Source organism: Monodon monoceros, unplaced genomic scaffold (assembly GCF_005190385.1).
Source record: "Monodon monoceros isolate NGI ecotype Baffin Bay Population unplaced genomic scaffold, NGI_Narwhal_1 Super_Scaffold_6, whole genome shotgun sequence".
Classification (NCBI taxonomy): domain Eukaryota; kingdom Metazoa; phylum Chordata; class Mammalia; order Artiodactyla; family Monodontidae; genus Monodon; species Monodon monoceros.
In genome coordinates this window covers 85288261-85307391 of record NW_021703783.1, presented here as the reverse complement: position 1 = coordinate 85307391, position 19131 = coordinate 85288261, and the positions used below count along the sequence as shown (strand labels likewise).

At 37.8% G+C, this 19131-nt stretch overlaps 1 protein-coding gene across 3 annotated transcripts in view; it reads right to left on the bottom strand.

Annotated features, from left to right (window-relative positions):
• Positions 1-19131, bottom strand: part of RIC8B (RIC8 guanine nucleotide exchange factor B) — a 119213-nt gene that overhangs the window by 21814 nt on the left and 78268 nt on the right. For all 3 annotated transcript variants that reach the window (XM_029205162.1, XM_029205163.1, XM_029205164.1), the window contains exon 8: positions 10361-10505. In XM_029205162.1, coding sequence (XP_029060995.1) covers positions 10361-10505 — 145 coding nt within the window. The remainder of the gene's footprint in view (positions 1-10360; positions 10506-19131) is intronic.

The window sequence follows — 19131 nt, the reverse complement described above, 5'->3', positions numbered from 1 at the left end:
ATAAATGAAACAAAGAAAACAATAGCAAAGATCCATACAACTAAAAGCTGGTTCTTTGAGAAGATAAACAAAATTGATAAACCATTAGCCAGACTCATCAAGAAAAAGAGGGAGAGGACTCAAATCAATATAATTAGAGTGCTTCCCTGGTGGCGCAGTGGTTGAGAGTCTGCCTGCCGATGCAGGGGACACGGGTTCGTGCCCTGGTCCGGGAAGATCCCACATGCCGTGGAGCGGCTGGGCCCGTGAGCCATGGCTGCTGAGCCTGCGCATCCAGAGCCTGTGCTCTGCAACGGGAGAGGCCACAACAGTGAGAGGCCCGCGTACCACAAAAAACAAAAGCAAAACAAATATATATATGTATAATTAGAAATGAAACAGAAGAAGTTACAACAGACACCGCGGAAATACAAATCATCCTAAGAGACTATTACAAACAACTCTATGCCAGTAAAATGGACAACCTGGAAGAAATCGACAAATTCATAGAAAGGTATAACCTTCTAAGACTGAACCAGAAAGAAATAGGAAATATGAACAGACCAATCACAAGTAATGAAATTGAAACTGTGATTAAAAATCTTCCAGCAAACAAAAGTCCAGGAACAGATGGCTTCACAGGTGAATTCTATCAAACAGAGAATAGCTAACACCTATCCTTCTCAAACTCTTCCAAACAACTGCAGAGGAAGGAATACTCCCAAACTCATTCTATGAGGCCACCATCATCACCCTAATACTGAAACCAGACAAAGATACTACAAAAAAGAAAATTACAGACCAATATCACTGATGAATATAGATGCAGAAATCCTCAACAAAATACTAGCAAACAGAATGCAACAGCACATTAAAAGGACCATACACCATGATCAAGTGGGATTTATCCTAGGGATGCAAGGATTCTTCCATATACGCAAAACAATCAGTGTGATATACCACATTAACAAACTGAAGAATAAAAACCATATGATCATCTCAATAGATGCAGACAAAGCTTCTGACAAAATTCAACACCCATTTATGATAAAAACTCTCCAGAAACTGGGCACAGATGGAACCTACTTCAACATAATAAAGGCCATATATGACAAACCCACAGCAAACATCATTCTCAATGGTGAAAACCTGAAAGCATTTCCTCTAAGATCAGGAACAAGACAAGGATGTCCACTCTCACCACTATTATTCAACATAGTTTTGGAAGTCCTAGCCATGGCAATCAGAGTAGAAAAAGAAATAAAAGGAATACAAATTGGAAAAGAAGAAGTAAAACTGTCACTGTTTGCAGATGACATGATACTTACTATACATGGAGAATCCTAAAGATGCCAGCAGAAAACTACTAGAGTTAATCAATGAATTTGGTAAAGTAGCACGATACAAATTAATAACACAGAAATCTCTTGCATTCCTATGCACTAGTGATGAAAAATCTGAAAGGGAAATTAAGAAAACACTCCCATTTACCACTGCAACAAAAAGAATAAAATACCTAGGAATAAACCCACCTAGGGAGACAAAAGCCCTTTATGCAGAAAAGTATAAGACACTGATGAAAGAAATTAAAGATGACAGAAACAGATGAAGAGATATACCATGTTCTTGGTTTGGAAGAATCAATATTGTGAAAATGACTATACTACCCAAAGCAATCTACAGATTCAGTGCAATCCCTATCAAATTACCAATAGCATTTTTTATAGAACTAGAACAAAAAATCTTAAAATTTGTATGGAGACACAAAAGACACCGAGTAGCCAAAGCAGTCTTGAGGGAAAAAAACAGAGCTGGAGGAATCAGTCTCCCTGACTTCAGACAATACTACAAAGCTACAGTAATCAGATGATATGGTACTGGCACAAAAACAGAGATATAGATCAATGGAACCTTTCTCCATTGTGTATCCTTGCCTCCTTTGTCATAGATTAGTTGACCACAGGTGCATGGGTTTATCTCTGGGCTTTCTATCCTGTTCCATTGATCTATCTTTCTGTTTTTGTGCCAGTACCATACTGTCTTGATTACTGTAGCTTTGTAGTATAGTCTGAAGTCAGGAAGCCTGATTCCTCCAGCTCCGTGTTTTGTTCTCAAGATTGCTTTGGCTATTCGGGGTCTTTTGTGTTTCCATACAAATTGTGAAATTTTTTGTTCTAGTTCTGTGAAAAATGCCAGTCGTAGTTTGATAGGGATTGCATTGAATCTGTAGATTGCTTTGAGTAGTAGAATCATTTTCACAATGTTGATTCTTCCAATCCAAGAACACGGTATATCTCTCCATCTATTTGTATCATCTTTAATTTCTTTCATCAGTGGTGTATCTAATTTCTTTCATGATGGTGTATCACATTGATTGATTTGCGTATATTGAAGAAATCTTGCATTCCTGTGGTCAACTAATGTATGAAAAAGGAGGCAAGGATATACAATGGAGAAAAGACAGTCTCTTCAATAAGTGGTGCTGGGAAAACTGGACAGCTACGTGTAAAAGACTGAAATTAGAACATTCCTTAACACCATACACAAAAATAAACTCAAAATGGATTAGGGACCTAAATGTAAGACTGGACACTGTAAAACTCTTAGAGGAAAACAGAGGAAGAACACTCTTTGACATAAATCACAGCAAGATCTTCTTTGATCCACCTCCTAGAGTAATGGAAATAAAAACAAACAAATGGGACCTAATGAAACTTAAAAGCTTTTGCAAAGCAAAGGAACCATAAGACAAAAAGACAACCCTCAGAATGGGAGGAAATATTTGCAGACAAATCAATGGACAAAGGATTAATCTCCAAAATATATAAACAGCTCATGCAGCTCAATATCAAAAAAAAACCCAATCCAAAAATAGGCAGAAGACCTAAATAGACATTTCTCCAGAGAAGACATACAGATGGCCAAGAAGCACATGAAAAGCTGCTCAACGTCACTAATTATTAGAGAAATGCAAATGAAAACTACAATGAGGTATCACCTCACACCAGTCAGAATGGGAATCATCAGACAATCTACAAATGACAAATGCTGGACAGGGTGTGGAGAAAAGGGAACCCTCTTGCACTGTTGGGGGGAATGTAAATTGACACAGCCACTATGGAGAACAGTATGGAGGTTCCTTAAGAAAATAAAAATAGAACTACTATACAGCCCAGCAATCCCACTACTGGGCCTATATCTGAGAAAACCGTAAATCAAAAAGACACCTGCACCCCAATGTTCACTATTTACAATAGCCAGGTCAGGGAAGCAATCTAAATGCCCATTGACAGATAAATGGATAAAGAAGATGTGGATAAAGAATATTTATACAATGGAATATGACTCATCCATAAAAGGGAATGAAATTGGGTCATTTGTAGAGATGTGGATGAATCTAGAGACTGTCATACAGAGTGAAGTAAGTCAGAAAGAGAAAAACAAATATCGTATATTAACGCATATAGGAATCTAGAAAAATGGTACAGATGAACTGGTTTGCAGGGAAGAAACTGAGACACAGATGTAGAGAACAAACGTATGGACACCAAGGCGGGAAAGTGGCGGGTGGTGGTGGTGGTGTGATGAATTGGGAGATTGGGATTGACATATATACACTAATAATGTATAAGATGGATAACTAATAAGAACCTGCTGTATAAAAAAATAAAATTCAAAAAGGAAAAAAGATACATTATCAAATCAAAGGAGCTTATGCCTGGTATGATAGGGGTCACAGTCACTCAACTCCATCAGTCAGTTACCATGTGAGAATGCAGGCTTAATGTTATCAGAACTTCCACTTTTTCAAAAGAAGTTAGAAATTCAGATTTTCATCTGAAATATCTGAATTCTAAATTATTTTAAGAAGCCCTATGTAAAACAAAAATTAAAAACATAAAACCAAATAACCAACACAACATCAGGCAAGTGAAGCAAAACCTACTTGTGGGCTAAATGTAGCCTATGGACTGACAATTTGTAACCTCTAGGAAAGGGATCAGGGTTTTTAGGAAAAGGCATTTGTGTGCCAGATCATGGAAGAAGGGGGCAGGTGGGGTGGGAAAGGAGACGTTATATGCACATGAAATTAGAAATGTCTTTCCAGGAAAAACTCTCCATAATATCTGCCACTCCCCAAAAACAAAAGAGCAGAGTGGAAATTTACCATATCCTGTTTTCTTGAATTCCATTCCCTGGCCCCACTCCCCAACTAGATGTTAAGTTTGATGAGGGCGGGGACCTCAACTGTCTTGGTATCCTAATGTTGAGAAGGGGCTGACCAACTTAAATTTATTCAACAACTCAAAAAAATTTATTCAACAAAAATTTACTGAGCGCCTACAGTATGTGAGGCACTATTTTGGGGCCCTCTCAATGAATAAAAAAATTTCTCTCATGGAGTTTATCTTCTAGTGGGGAAAAAAGACTAAATGAATAAGTAAATTATATGGTATGTTAGAAGGTAATAAGTGCTATGAAGGAAAAAGAGGAAGTGCAAGGTGGAGGGGTAAAGGTAGGAGTGTGGCAATTTTTAATATGGGAACAGGACAGACTTTACTAGGAAGATGATAATTGAGTAAAGACATGAAGGAGGTGAGGGAATAAGACATGCAGCTATCTGGAGAATAGGCATTCCAGGCAGAAGGAGCAGTCAGTGATGCAGAGCCTCAGGCAAGAGTGTGTCTGGAGCGTGACAAACAGTGAAGAGCCCAGTGTGGTGACAGTACAGTGAGAAAGGGTGCATGTACATCACTACAGGGACTTTTGGTGTTTAGCCATTGTAGAGTTTTTGAGCAGTGATGTCTGACTTACATTCTATAAGGATCGCGTTGGCTACCGAGTTGAGAACAGACTGAAGAGTGACAAGGATAGAAGCAACAAGACCAGTTAGGAAGCTATTTAAAATGATCCTGGAGGGAGAGGAAAGTTTAGCTTGGACTGGAGTAGGTAGCAGTGATGGCAGTAAGGGGTGATTAGATTCTGAATGTATTATGAAGGCAGAGCCAGAATTACCTAACAGATTTTTGTGAACTAGAATGAACTGAATAGAACTTTTAGCTTTCAGGGATATCAGGGTTTATAAAAAACATATTTTCTCATTTTCTATTTTGGTTATATCAAAGAAAGATAATAGATGCTCTAAGAACAGGGAAATTATGGGAGAGGCAAATCATCTCTCCCTTTGATTGGCTTTGAAGAATATGGTAGCAGTTAAAACACAAGCTTTGACTTCACACCTGTTAGGATGGCTATTAGATTAAAAAAAAAAAAGCCAGAAAAATAATAAGTATTGGAGAGGATGCAGAAAAACTGGAACCTTTGTGCATTGCTGGTGGGAATGTAAAATGGTATGGCAGTTCCTCAAAAAATTAAACATAGAACTACCACATGATCCAGCAATTCCACTTCTGGCTATATACCCAAAAGAAGTTAAAGCAGGGACTCTTGAAGCAGGGACAGATATTTGTACACTCGTGTTCATAGCAGCATTATTCACAACAGCCAAAAGGTGGAAACAACCCAGGTGTCCACTGATGAAGAATGGATAAACAAAATGCGGTAAATACATTAAATAGAATGTTATTCAGCCTAAAAAAGGAAGGAAATTTTGACACATGCTACAATATGGATGAGTCTTAAAGACATTCCAAGTGAACTCAGTCATAGAAGGACAAGTATATGATTTCTCTTATATGAGGATCTTAGATTCCACTTATATGAGGTTCCTAGTCACATTCATAGAGAAAGAAAGTAGAATGGTAGTTACCAGGGGTTGTGGGGAGAGGGAATGGATACAGAGTTTCAGTTGGGGAAGATGAAAAGTTCTGGAGATGGATGGTGGTGATGGTTGCACATTAATGTATATAATGCCACAGATATGTATGCTTAAAATGGTAAATTTTATGTATATTTTACCCCCAAAATAAGAAGGCAAAGTGAAAAGCACAGTAAAACCTGCTTTGTCTACCTCAAAAACAACAACAAAAATCTCAAAAAACACCAGCTCTGGAGTTAGGCCACCTGACCACTCATGAACTGTGTCCCCTAGACAAGTTCTGGAAACCAGTGAGCTTTAGTTTCCTCATCTGTAAGATGGGGATAACCCTAGCCCAAAGGTTTGCTGTAAAGATTAAATGAGATAACCCTAGCCCAAAGGTTTGATGTAAAGATTAAACGAGATAATATCAGGAAAGTTCTTAGAACAGTACCTGACACATATTAGATAATAAATACCAGCTATTATTAGCATAAGTGAGCTACTTGGTAAGTAAGCCAGCCAGAAGGCCTTGGATCCAGTGAGTTAGTCTATTAAGTTAAATCGTCACTATGGAGCTGCATGTGCTAAAGAAGCCACGCAACACTAGGTGTTTCGTGGAGTTTGCTATGGTTAAATTCAGATACAAGGTATTCTGAAGAGACATCAGTTAATAATGGTGACTGAGGTGAAAATGTCTCAAGTAATTTGAGAATTACCATATAAATATAAAACTGATTCCACATTAAAAGAGTAGGGTAAATTATGAAACAACATCTTAATCCAAGTTTTTGCATTCTATTAGCAATGTAAAGAAATAGGGTAATGTGTAATTCTTTCACTTATTTATCAACTATTAAGTATCATGTATCATCCATATAAATAGACATACTGAATACATATAGATACACCAAGTTGCACCTAGGCAGTTAAAAAAGCTCCAAAATACCTTTTTAAATTATAGTGCTTTATAATGTTTCCTACCTTGGGCTGTTGGATTAAGAGTGATATCCTTGATATAAAGGATATAGGAAACTATGGTTGTGAATCTGTAGGAAATGAAACCTGAAGCAAAGCTCAATATTGTAGGTTCAGGTAACACACCTTTTGCTGGCCATTTACCCAAATTAAAATACAAAAGAAAAATTAGAGAACTCAATTTTGAAAGTGCAAAACTGGTGTGATTGCAAACATCACAAAGGTTGGTTAACCAGTATACATGGCAGAAGTGGCAAAATTTTATTTTTGATTCCGGTCTTTAGAGATCTGAATTTAGATTTTGTTTCATGATTGCCTACAGTAAATAAATTTCAGTTCCTAGAAAGGCTAGTTACATCCTATTATACATAAGTATACCATCAGTCTAAACTAGGCAAAAAGAAAAACCTTCAAGTCCTGTTTCTGGTTCATCTACTTCAAGAAATATTAAAAACAAAGCTATCTCTTCATTTGTATAGCCCCAACATATGGACACAATTATAATGGGACTTGACTTAAAGCAGCATAACAAAATTTTGACAAAAGAAAATAAAGTCTTTTGTGCTGAAGAAACTGTACAGCTGCTGCCACAGCTACTGCTGAGAGATACATGGTCAAGAAGGAAACACCCCTGAGTTGCTTAGTAGAATAATTTTAATCTGCTGGGTGTGATTACGAACTAGTGCGGGGTATTAAGAATACAATGGGACATCCTAGAGTTCTGCCCACCTTGGCCATTCCGTCCTTCCACCCCTCCATACAGTGGCCCTTTAAATAAACCTTTTTGGACCCATAGGCTCCTATATACCACATCTAGCCTGAAAGCAACTGGTCTAAAATGAGCCAAATGTCATTACGTACACATTTTTCAACTGACGTTTGGAATGATGTACAAACCACGGTAATCAGTTATGTTATACCACCTATTCAGTCAAGGGGCCTCCATGCTCAGAGGCATAAAAGAAATGGGTATAAAGCCAGAATTTAGAAATTTGGTTTCTTTTTGATACAGGACCAAAGCTTATCTGAAAACTTTCTACAAACATGGCTAGACATACACCAAAAACCTGTGTGGCATGTACTTGATTCTATGAGTATTTTGTCTAAGTGTGTTAATTGCAGAAAGCCATTTCCAGTCCGTTAAATACATTTATTTTGACACAAAAAGGACTGTTGTGATATTAACTGTCTCTCATAGCCTGAATGTAAGCTCCATACAATTTCTTAGTTTCAGATTCCACTAAAGGATTACAGGTTACCTTGGTGCATTAATCGGAATCCACTTACATTTTTGACAATGGGACAAGGGTCAACTGGATGACGGGTAATTTCTCTGCTTTTGCCAATGCTAGCACTGTTTGTGAATAAGTGCATCATAAGAGAAGCAGACTGTGATCCTGAGAACACTGACTGGTGAAGAGTAATCAGGGGGTAGGGGACTAAGTCATCATTTCAAATGCTGACTTTATAAACTTGACTAGATTGGTGAGAAGTTTCCTTTCCTTGAGCTTGTGCATCACTGCCCAGAACACAAAGGATTGTCTTGCTTGCAAAGTACTTTTTCACCACCCCTTCCGTGGGGACCATTTTAATAAGTATTTTTAATTAACAAATGAAACATCCCACTACACTGTTGCACCTGAAAGAGGGAAGATGTAAGAAAAAAGCAGATGCAAATGTATCTGTAGAGGGAAGATGTGATGCTATGTGAGAAAAACATATTTATACTTAAAATGAGCAATGTTTAAGAAACACAACAAGATCTCACAATGGTGACTATTCCGGCCACACTAACGCACCATTCCTATTAATGATATAGGCCAGGTCCAAAGGCTGAAGAAGATTCCAACCAGGGATGTAATAAGCCTAAGTACAGAATCTTTCTGACAGAAAGCCAAAACAATAATAATATCAAACATCATGGTCCTTGATTTAAACAAACAGTGCTTTCCTGAAATCTAGTATCACTTCCATAATGTAATGTATTTCTATTTCCCGTACTATTGGGAGAGACCCAGTGTGTTCTTGTATTTTTTCTGAGGTTTTTCTTATTATAGTAGCATTCTTGTGTTTGCCAGATATATGACCAATACCATTTTAGAAGTCATTTACCAAATAAAATCAACAACACACATTGAGATGCAATGATATCAACCACTCATGAGTACTCAAGAGTTTTCTATGTTAGTTGACTGTATCCACATACCCTGGGACACAATGAATGCCTAATGTAATTTCTACCTTCATTTAAAAATATGAGACTCCTTAAATGCTATATTTTAATGTCTCAATTGGAGAGGCAGAAAATATTAAACTGATATGGAAATATAGTTTATGGGATGGAAAAATCAAGAGCTAGCAATAATAATTTAGAATGATGACTTCTATAATTATGGAAAGATTAATGTATTATTTTTCTATCTTAGCTTCAAATACCTGATAGAGGTGCCCAACTTATAACATCTACATGGTGGCAGTCTGGAGAACTTACTGCTTAGAGCCACTGCTAGCTTTTTTTCCCCCAAAGTCTTTTTCTTCTAGGACACACTCCTAGATCCTGTTGAGGCTGATAGCCCAGGGGATGCCACAAGTAACACCACCTACTCAGACCTGATTTGCCAAGAATACAGGCCATATAAGTCCTGTCTGATTAGGGAATGATCTTTTCTTTTACCTTCTGACAACCTATTATTTTCATTTCAACAAAGCACAATCTATACTTTTAAAAAAAGGGTCTAATGTTGCAGATAATGATTTTTCTATCCCTGATCAACTACTACATTATCCACATCATACTCTAGAAGACTGTGGCTAGAAAACAGCATATGTCAATACCATCATCAATAGGGAAGGGCACACCCTTTTAACATTCAGTAATGAAAACCAGAAAACTGAGCTCAAATAACTCCTAATAAGTGGAAACTAAGAAATTTACCTGGGATTGGAGTTGAGAGGGGGATGAAAAGGAAGGGGAGTAGAAAAGTAGAGGTGGTTTGTTTCGGGATAAGAGATGATTAGTGTCTTTGACTTGTAAAAACTGACTCAGGGAAAACTTGATAGAGTCTCTGGTTTGCCTATCCAAGTGTACTAATGCCTCTGTTAAAAGATGATTCCATAAGTGTTTGATTAAAATTCACCATAGAGCCAGTTTTCTTTCCTTTTGCTAGTAATGTGCCCTGTTGCTTTACTTTATTGACTCATAAGGGCTTTTACACAAGAGGAAATATCAGAATGTATGGAACCTACATTTAGATTTCTGAGAAAGACTGAAGTATCAAATAACCAACTTAAATACTTGGTCTTGGTTATACCTTATAAAATCTCAACTTATGGAAAGGAGAGCACAAAATAAGCAACAATATCCTTTAAATATATGATGGTAGACATCTAAAAACACTACCTCTCTTAATACTTAGGAGAGGGTAATGAGCACATGCAGCAGAACATTTCTTGCAATATTATCCTTCCTCAATCACTTGAAGTCACCCTCTAAGGCACTAGCTATGAAACTGCCTCTAAAACTATTAAACAGAAAGCTTCCAAATCCACAAAAGAGAAATACTTGGAAAATGAAAGCCAAAGGAAGTGAAAGGCAAATAATCAATTCAAAGGCAGACATAGGTGAAAAGAAACATGATACTATACTTTGGTTTTGCATTTTTGTATTCTTCAGTGTCTGTGTCCTCGTCCTCTGAGTACCAATTATCTCCTCTTCCTCCAGCCAAGAGGCCCCTGGCCGCCAACAGTCCTGCAGCATTCCCATAGCCAGTGTATTTCAGCAGGCTATCCACTGCAAAAACAGAACAGGTTTTTAGACAGGAATCCTTGATCCTCACTATCATCACCAACTACTCACCAACACAGGGAGGCTAGAGATATATGCCATGGTAGTTAATCTTAAAATTGAGGGGTTTCCGAAGTGTGGTAGTAGTGATCCTACATGCTCTGAGGACCAAAAACCTTTTTTCAGAGGTATCAGAAATTCAAATGAAGCTGTTTTGAATATAGTTTGTGGCAGAAGTGGGGCTTCTGTGACCGCCAGGCCATTGGTAAGGGTGGTGTTTTAAGTTTTTGATCACAAATTTGATTTCTTTACTCAGTTTCAGAAAAATGATGATTAGAAAGTTAATGAAAGCCAGACTGACATTTTACCAATATAGCACATAATGTAAATCTTTCTTATTCCTTTTATAGGAATTAGAGGGAAAGAGAATAAGAAATAAGAAAACCTAAGGATATTAGCAAATAGGATAGGCTAAGTTACTCCTTTTTCAAAGAAGTCAGCAACAATATGTAAGCACATTATACCCACTGAAAGGCAGGCCAGGAATTGCTGGACCTTAATAATGGCTCTATCACTTACTAGCAGGCTCTTTACTCCAGTTTTCAGATACAGACAATTAGAATAATATCTGCCTCACTGGTTAATACACGCAAGGTGCTTAGGAAAGTAGCTGGTACAAACTAAATGTGTTTTTTCCCCTAGTAATATGTAAAACGATTATTTTATTTTTTAAAGATTTATTTATTTATTTATGTTTGGCTGCGTGGGTCTTAGTTGCGGCACGCGGGATCTTCGTTGAGGCCTGTGGGATCTTTTGTTGCGGCGCGCGGGCTTCTCTCTAGTTGTGGCATGTGGGTTTTCTCTTCTCTAGTTGTGGCGCACAGGCTCCATGGTGCGTCAGCTCTGTAGTTGTGGCACACGTGTGGGCTCTGTAGTTTTGCGGCACGCAGACTCTAGTTGAGGCACGTGAGCTCAGTAGTTGTGACACATGGGCTTAGTTGCCCTGCAGCATGTGGGATCTTGGTTCCCTGACCAGGGATCGAACCAGCGTCCCCTGCATTGTAAGACAGATTCTTTACCACTGGACCACCAGGGAAGTCCTTTAGGGATCATTTTAGATGATCATTTTAGACTTATCTTAACAACAAGAAAAAAAAAGCCCAGTGAAGCACTTGGTGCAGGTCCTGTGTAAGTATTAACTTGTCATCAGTTCATCAATGTAAGGGGAACCCTGAATTGTAGGAATTTTTTTGATTTCTAAGTACCTTTAAGGAAAATACTAAGGAATATTTAGCAGCTTTATTTAGAAACTCTTTTCTTCAGGTACAGTTTCAAGGTGAACACTATTCAATCAAAACATAAAAAATGGCAAAATTTACTTAAGGCTTTCAATAAAATGTCATTCTAAAGACAACTGTAGGAAACAAAACATAACACTATGTATTTTATTCACATATAAAGCGTTAGTAAAATCTACATCTGAAATACTACTGTAATTCATATAACTTACCTCAAAAAAGAAAAAATAAAGCTGGAGAAGATTCAGAAGAGGGCAATTAAAATGACTTTGGGGACCTGAAAGGGGCAGTGGATAAGGAACTAAGTGGTTAAGGAAAGGGGATATATATAATGAGTATGAAACCATGAAGGGCATGGATAGGATGTAGGATGAACAGTCCAGGATAGAGTTGTTCATTAAATTTTCAAATACTTGAACAAAAGGGTACCTCCCTTGACACTGAAAATAGGTAATTTGGGGGCAAATAAAAGGAAGTCCTGCTTTCAAAGGACACAGCAAACTAGTGAAATTTGTGCAAAAGGAAATACAGATTAATAATACAAGTAGACTAAATAAAGTTTTACACTAGTCACTTTTAACTGTTTTCTACACTAAAATCTACTGGTAACCATGGTCTCTTTGGTAATAATTCTCAATGGGTGCTGGGTAGAGTCATATTAGAATTTAATGAGGGATCATGGTGGTGTAATCTGAAAACTCTGAATAAATCTGATATGCTCCCTCTTGCCTCCACAAGATGGAGTGATTTTACATAAATTAATGGATTCTTGATGGGTTATTAGGGGAAGTGAATATCCAGTATATACAGATATTCTTAATATTCATGACCTTAACCACATGGTCAGATACAAAGTCACTGAGGCTGAAGGATCATATATCTGAACCCACATGACAATAATACTCTCACTAAGTTTTTGGATAAGGTTTATTTTTTTAACAAATATGATGTTTAGCACTTCCAGAAAAGAAATATTCACTGAAAATGTGAAAGTCTAAACTGAGATGATATAAATAAATGGTTTAAATAAATATACTTTAAAAATAACAGTAAGAAAGACACAAAATGTAAATAACCACGTACAGTGGCCAGACATTAAAACAGCTTAAGAAGACAGTTTATGAAAGGCCAAAATAGGTTAAAAAGAAGTCAACAGAACACTAAATAACCTGCTTTCTTATGCAGAAAATCCTCCTGGAAGCTAGTCAATAGTAAAAATCTCTAGCACTTTTATGAAAATAGTGCTTACTGCTCATTCACTGGAACAAACATTCTGTGTCAACTCTGTGACAGCTTGGGTTACAAAGACTGTTTCAGACATACCTTGCTTTCAGTATAGTAGACAAGGCTATAGCCAATAGTTTAAAAATCAAATGAACATTTGCTAATGAGATAAAATACTTAAAAATGGGGGTTGGGGAAGAGGAGACGAATGGACTACAAAATCCACACAGTGAGAGGCATTTTCTTTGTGAAGTTCTGATTTATATTATTTGGTGGAGTGTTTTTAGTTACTTTTTAGTCTATTTTCATATATACTGTATAACATCCTGTTTGATATTGTGAAGGTAGTAAGAGGAAAATGGACTGAATTTGTATGTTAAGATGAGTTGCTAAGGCAAACAAAAGATCTTCTGAGTGGTCCTTAAAAAAAAAGAAACACAAATATATTTGTTCTTTGTCACAGTACTCATCCATGCAATTAGATGAAACTGCCGCAGAAATGAACAAAACAGCATTCAGTCAGAAAGTTGCAAGAAATATTTCACCATTATTTTATCAAGATGCTAGAAGGCACTATGAACAGAGGAAAGCAACCACAGCAGCACACTGCAAAGTCAGAACTGCGCCGGTAGTAATGGCATTATTGCTTATGTAGACGTGGGTTTTATCATACTCTACCATGAAAACCAAAAAAAGGGGTTTTGCTCTTTTACTATGGAGAAAGAATGGCAGAGCCAGATTCTACCCAGAAACCATTCCCCCTTCTCTGTTACACAGAGAAGGATTCACAATCATTTTCCATTCAGTTAAATGCTGTGACTCTTTGAAATCCTATACTAGAAGCTTCCTCTAACTAGTCTTCCTACTTCCAGTCTCACACCCCTCCATTCCTGGTTCCACACAACTGCCTGTTACATCTTTGATATTCTTTTTTTTTTTTTAATTTTATTTTATTTGGCCACGCTGCAAAGCATGTGGGATCTTAGTTCCCCAACCAGGGATTGAACCCGTGTCCCCTGCATTGGGAGCACGGAGTTTTAACTACTGGACCGCCAGGAAAGTCCTGCTGTTATACCTTTGTAAAGCAAAAAATATGATGTTACCACCTTCCTGGATAAAACCTCTAAAATCTCCCCCAAAGGCTAAAGCTCAAGTCCTAAAACAGGGCCTAAAGGAATCTTCATTTTGTCGCACCTGCCTTCTTTCCCAAATTCATCTCCTATTACTCCTGTGCATTGTGGGTTCCTCACACTTTGAACTAGTCTCTTTTCTGTACATACCAACGCTGCTTCCCACTCCTCTGTTCTCTTAGGTAAAGACTTTCTCTGACTTTCTCCACACCAACCAATCACACTTCAGGTTGCTGCAGTACCTGGCACATTCCTCTCATATGGTGCTTACCATAGTATCCTACAATTATTCCTTTGTATGGAGAAGTCCACAAGACAGTGTATTCACCATACTGAATTCATAGACAACACAAATATTTGGCCTTCCATTAAACATTTATGGGGTACCTACTATCTGTAAGGTACTTTGTTGAAACACTGGGGACCCAAAAATGAAGACAAGATTTCTGACCTAAAGAAACTCAATGTTTAGAATAAAAGTTTGATAAACAAAAAGTTACAACATAGCAAATGTCAAAAGTATTAACAGAGATAAGTAACAATGGTACAAAGCAGAGAATGATGAACTCTACCTCAGATGATCTTCACACAGATGTGGCTTAAGGCGATCTTCAAGAATACATAAAGCTCACTATGCTAACAAAGATGGGAGAGGCATTCCATGCAAAAGGAACAGCATCTGCAAAGCTATGGAGATATGCCAAGGAACAGTGCAGTATAATCATGCAAGAGCAAAGAATTTAGTGTGATTAAGCAGAAAGTGCAGGGTAGGGAGTGGATTTCGGATACACTATAGAGGTAGGCCATGGAGGTAAAATTTAGATTTTACCATGTAGGTGACGAGGAGTCACTGAAAGTTTTATAAGCGGGAATGACAATATTATATATGTATTTTAGAACAGTCCTTTTCTTAGCCCTGTGTAAGACAGAATGAACAAAACCTGACCAGAAACAGAGGGATAGGATTATTTTAGTAGTTTATTAAGAGAGACACAGATTTGGAAATCCCCCCAAAGCAGGGTGAAGCAGAAGCCAAGTGAGGGGAAGAGATGGCTCAGGAAGCAATGCAAAGTGAAGATGGGGCCAGAGAGAGCTTTATGGAATGCTGGCAAGTCGATGTGGACAAAGATACGAGTTAGCAACTCAGACTGAAAAGAATGAACAGAGAGGTAAGGTCAAAGGAAATCTAAGAGCGTGTTGTAGCACCGAAAAAACGACAGTGGTCAATAATGTCAACTGTTATGAGAGATGTTATACGATAAAGACTAAAAAATACACATTCCTTTTGAAAATTAGTTAATTTGTGACCTTCCTGAAAGCATTTTCAGTGGCATCTGGGGAGTGGGGAATGGTGGAAAAGCCTTACTTGCAGCAATTTGAAGCCTGAGTGGGTAACGAAGATACTGAAAAGAAGAACAAATCAGTCTTTGAAGATGCTAACATGTGAAGGCAGTGACATGAAGATGTATACAGATTGAGGAAAACATAGGGAGTTAACAAACAAAAGAACAGAGGGTAACAACTGATGAAGCAAGTCTTCTGAGAAGACAGGAAGGGAAAAGATCAGGAGAGGGAGATTGCTTAGCTCCAAGCTAAAGAGACGCCTATTCCTCTGAGACTGAAATAAATGAGACAAAAGTAAGTGTGTAACGGTGTGGGGCTATGTGCTGAGACAGTTCAAGCCTTATTTATCTCTGCAACTCAGCTCCTTCCCTACCACAACGCCTAGCACACACTGGGAGTTAACAAATGTGTTAAAAGGCGGGGGCTGGGGAGGAGGGGAATACCCCACAAAGGCAGGGGGTTGTTTTACAAATTATTTTCTTTTATTAAACTATGTAAGGCTTGTCTTTAGGACCCCTTATAAAGTACACAATTTGCAGGGCAGGTAATAAGAATTTAGTTTTGTCAGCGCTCAACAAAACAAGTCAGTAGCATGAGCACAAGTTAACCTGTGGGTTGCTATCAGTTGGAGATGTAGTTTAGCCTGGCACAGATGGCACTTGGATGGCTTTTTCTGTGCCAAGTCTTCCATAAAATTTTGGTCTTTGTATCTTGCCCCATTTCAATTTTCCTTTTTAATCTTGTCTCTGTGTTCCTAACCCAATTTGATTGCTGTTTGCTGTCTCTACTTAGTGGTCTGAACTTTGTGCCTTGGTCATGGTACCTTAAATTTCAAACTCAGCTTTGAACATCTTTAAGAGGAAAGTTCAGTCACTCTGATAAATTATCTTAAATTTATTTCATTTTGATATAATCTGCCTCCAAACCCAACCCAAACTCTAAAATCTGATGACTATAAAATTTTTTGGTGGGTGGGGGGCAGAAGGTTTTAAATTAGAATTAGTTGACAGCATTTAAAAACTCTCCTGAAAAATCTGGGTGATTTGGTAACATTGGCCACATGCTCCTTCATGGTAACAATCAGCTGGAGCTAAAGAGCAGCAAGGTCCCTTTTCCAGTCTCCCACATTCCCCTTGTTCCTCCACTCCCAACCCACGATCTCCCCAACAATTAGCTAAGTGTCAGTTTTCATTTATCATCTTATGTTCCGTTCATTTGACTTACTTTATTACCAGCCTGGCACTTTGTAGGCATCTGAGTTTGTAATCCTTGATAAAGAAAGTAAATAATAGGAGGGCAGAGACCTTGCTTATCTTGTATACCTTTGTATTCCCAGGGTCTAGCTCAAAAAGTATTTGTTGAATAAGCAAGCTTTTATTTCAGAAGAATACTTTTACTATTAAAATCAAACTAGAAGGAAAAGAAGTTGAATATATATAGAATTGTTAAAGATCAAATGAAAAAGATACAATTTTGCTAATATGGGTTTGGGGCTCAAAGTTAGGACTATGACACCTCAAATACTGGGTCCCAGGGGGAACAAAGCTAACCATATCAAATTAAAAACAATTAACAGATTCATTTATCAATGTATATACCATATTTGTTATAACACCAACTCATTAGTAAGGTGATTGATTATATTTATATATATAATTTATGTATTTAGATATGTAAAATTATTTAGATATGTAATTTATGTATTTAGGTATGTAATATATATTTAGATATGTAATTATGGAAGAAATAAACTTCATTTTTCCCCTCTTAAAAATTTTACATGTACACAAGAAATGCATGCTCATTGTAGAAAAATTACACAATACAGAGAACTAAAAAAAGTCACCAGTCATTCTACCACTTAGAGGTAACAATGGATAAGATTTTGATGTATTTATATTTTGATAAATACTTTTTGATGAATAGATACATATGTGTGGTTTAGATTTACATGTATGTGTGTGTATATGTGATCATACTTTAAATACAGCTAATTTCTGAGCTCAGAAAAATCGATTTAATTCAGCCAGTATTTGCAGACTACTATATGCAAGGCACTATTCCAGTCAATGTCAAGATGTAATATCTTTTTTCATAGTCATGAAATAACTGAATTGTTTAAAAGAGCAGATGTTAAATAAACTAGTCTATGAGAACAGTTGAAGATAATTACAGTTGACCCTTGAACAACACAGAGGTTAGGGGTGATGGCCCTCCATGCAGCTGAATATCCTCCTATAACTTTACAGGTGGCCCTCCATATTTGCAGTTCCACATCCGTGGACTCAACTGACTATGGATTGTGTAGTACTGTAGTACATATTTATCAAAAAAGAATCTGCAGGGCTTCCCTGGTGGCACAGTGGTTAAGAATCCACCTGCCAATGCAGGGGACATGGGTTCCAGCCCTGGTCTGGGAAGATCCCACATGCCACGGAGCAACTAAGCCCGTGCGCCACAACTACTGAGCCTGTGCTCTAGAGCCCGTGACCCACAACTACTGAGCCTGCGTGCTGCAACTAATGAAGCCCACACGTCTAGAGCCCGTGTTCCACAACAAGAAAAGCCACCACAAAGAGAAGCCTGAGCACCGCAACAAAGAGTAGCCCCTGCTTGCTGCAACTAGAGAAAGCCCGCATGCAACAAAGACCCAACGGCAGCCAAAATAATGATAATAAATAAATAAATAAAATTAAAAAAAAAAAAAGAATCTGCATATAAGTGGACCTGGGCAGTTCAAACCCATGTTGTTCAAGGGTCAATTGTATTATGAGAGGAAATATGGCAGAATGGAAAGACAGCTCTACTGCATAAGCTTGGATAAGACCCTTCCCTCACTTATGACATTGAAATAATAATAATGTTTACCTTAGAGAGTCCTTATGAGAATTAAATGAGATTATGGCATAGAATGTTTGGCACATGAATACATAATAGTTGTGTTTATTATCATTGTAATGATATTGATCAAATTATGTTGCTAATATACCATCTTAACAGTAACTGAAGTGGTTGTACCAGTTAATCAGAAATGAAGTTTAAGAATTCAATGAATGTGGACTTCTCTGGTGGCGCAGTGGTTGAGAGTCCATCTGCCGATGAAGGGGACACAGGTTCGTGCCCCAGTCTGGGAAGATCCCACATGCCACGGAGCGGCTAGGCCCATGAGCCATGGCCGCTGAGCCTGTGCGTCAGGAGCCTGTGCTCCGCGACGGGAGAGGCCACAACAGTGAGAGGCCCGCATACCACAAAAAAAAAAAAAAAAAAAAGAATTCAATGAATGCAACTCAATAACAAAAAACCCCAAATAATTCGATTAGACAAAGGACCTGAATAGACACTTTTCCAAAGGCATACAGATGGCCAACAGGTACATGAAAAGGTGCTCGGCATCACTAATCATCAGGGAAATGCAAGTCAAAACCACAATGAGAGATCACCTCACACCTATTAGGATGGCTTTTATCAAAAAACAAGAGATAACAAGTGCTGGCGAGGATGTGGCAAAGATGGAACCCTTGTGCACTGTTAGTGGAAAGGTAAATTGGTGCAGCTACTATGGAAAACACTATGGAGGTTACTAAAAAAATTAAATATAGAACTACAATATAATCCAGTATCCCACTTCTGGGTATA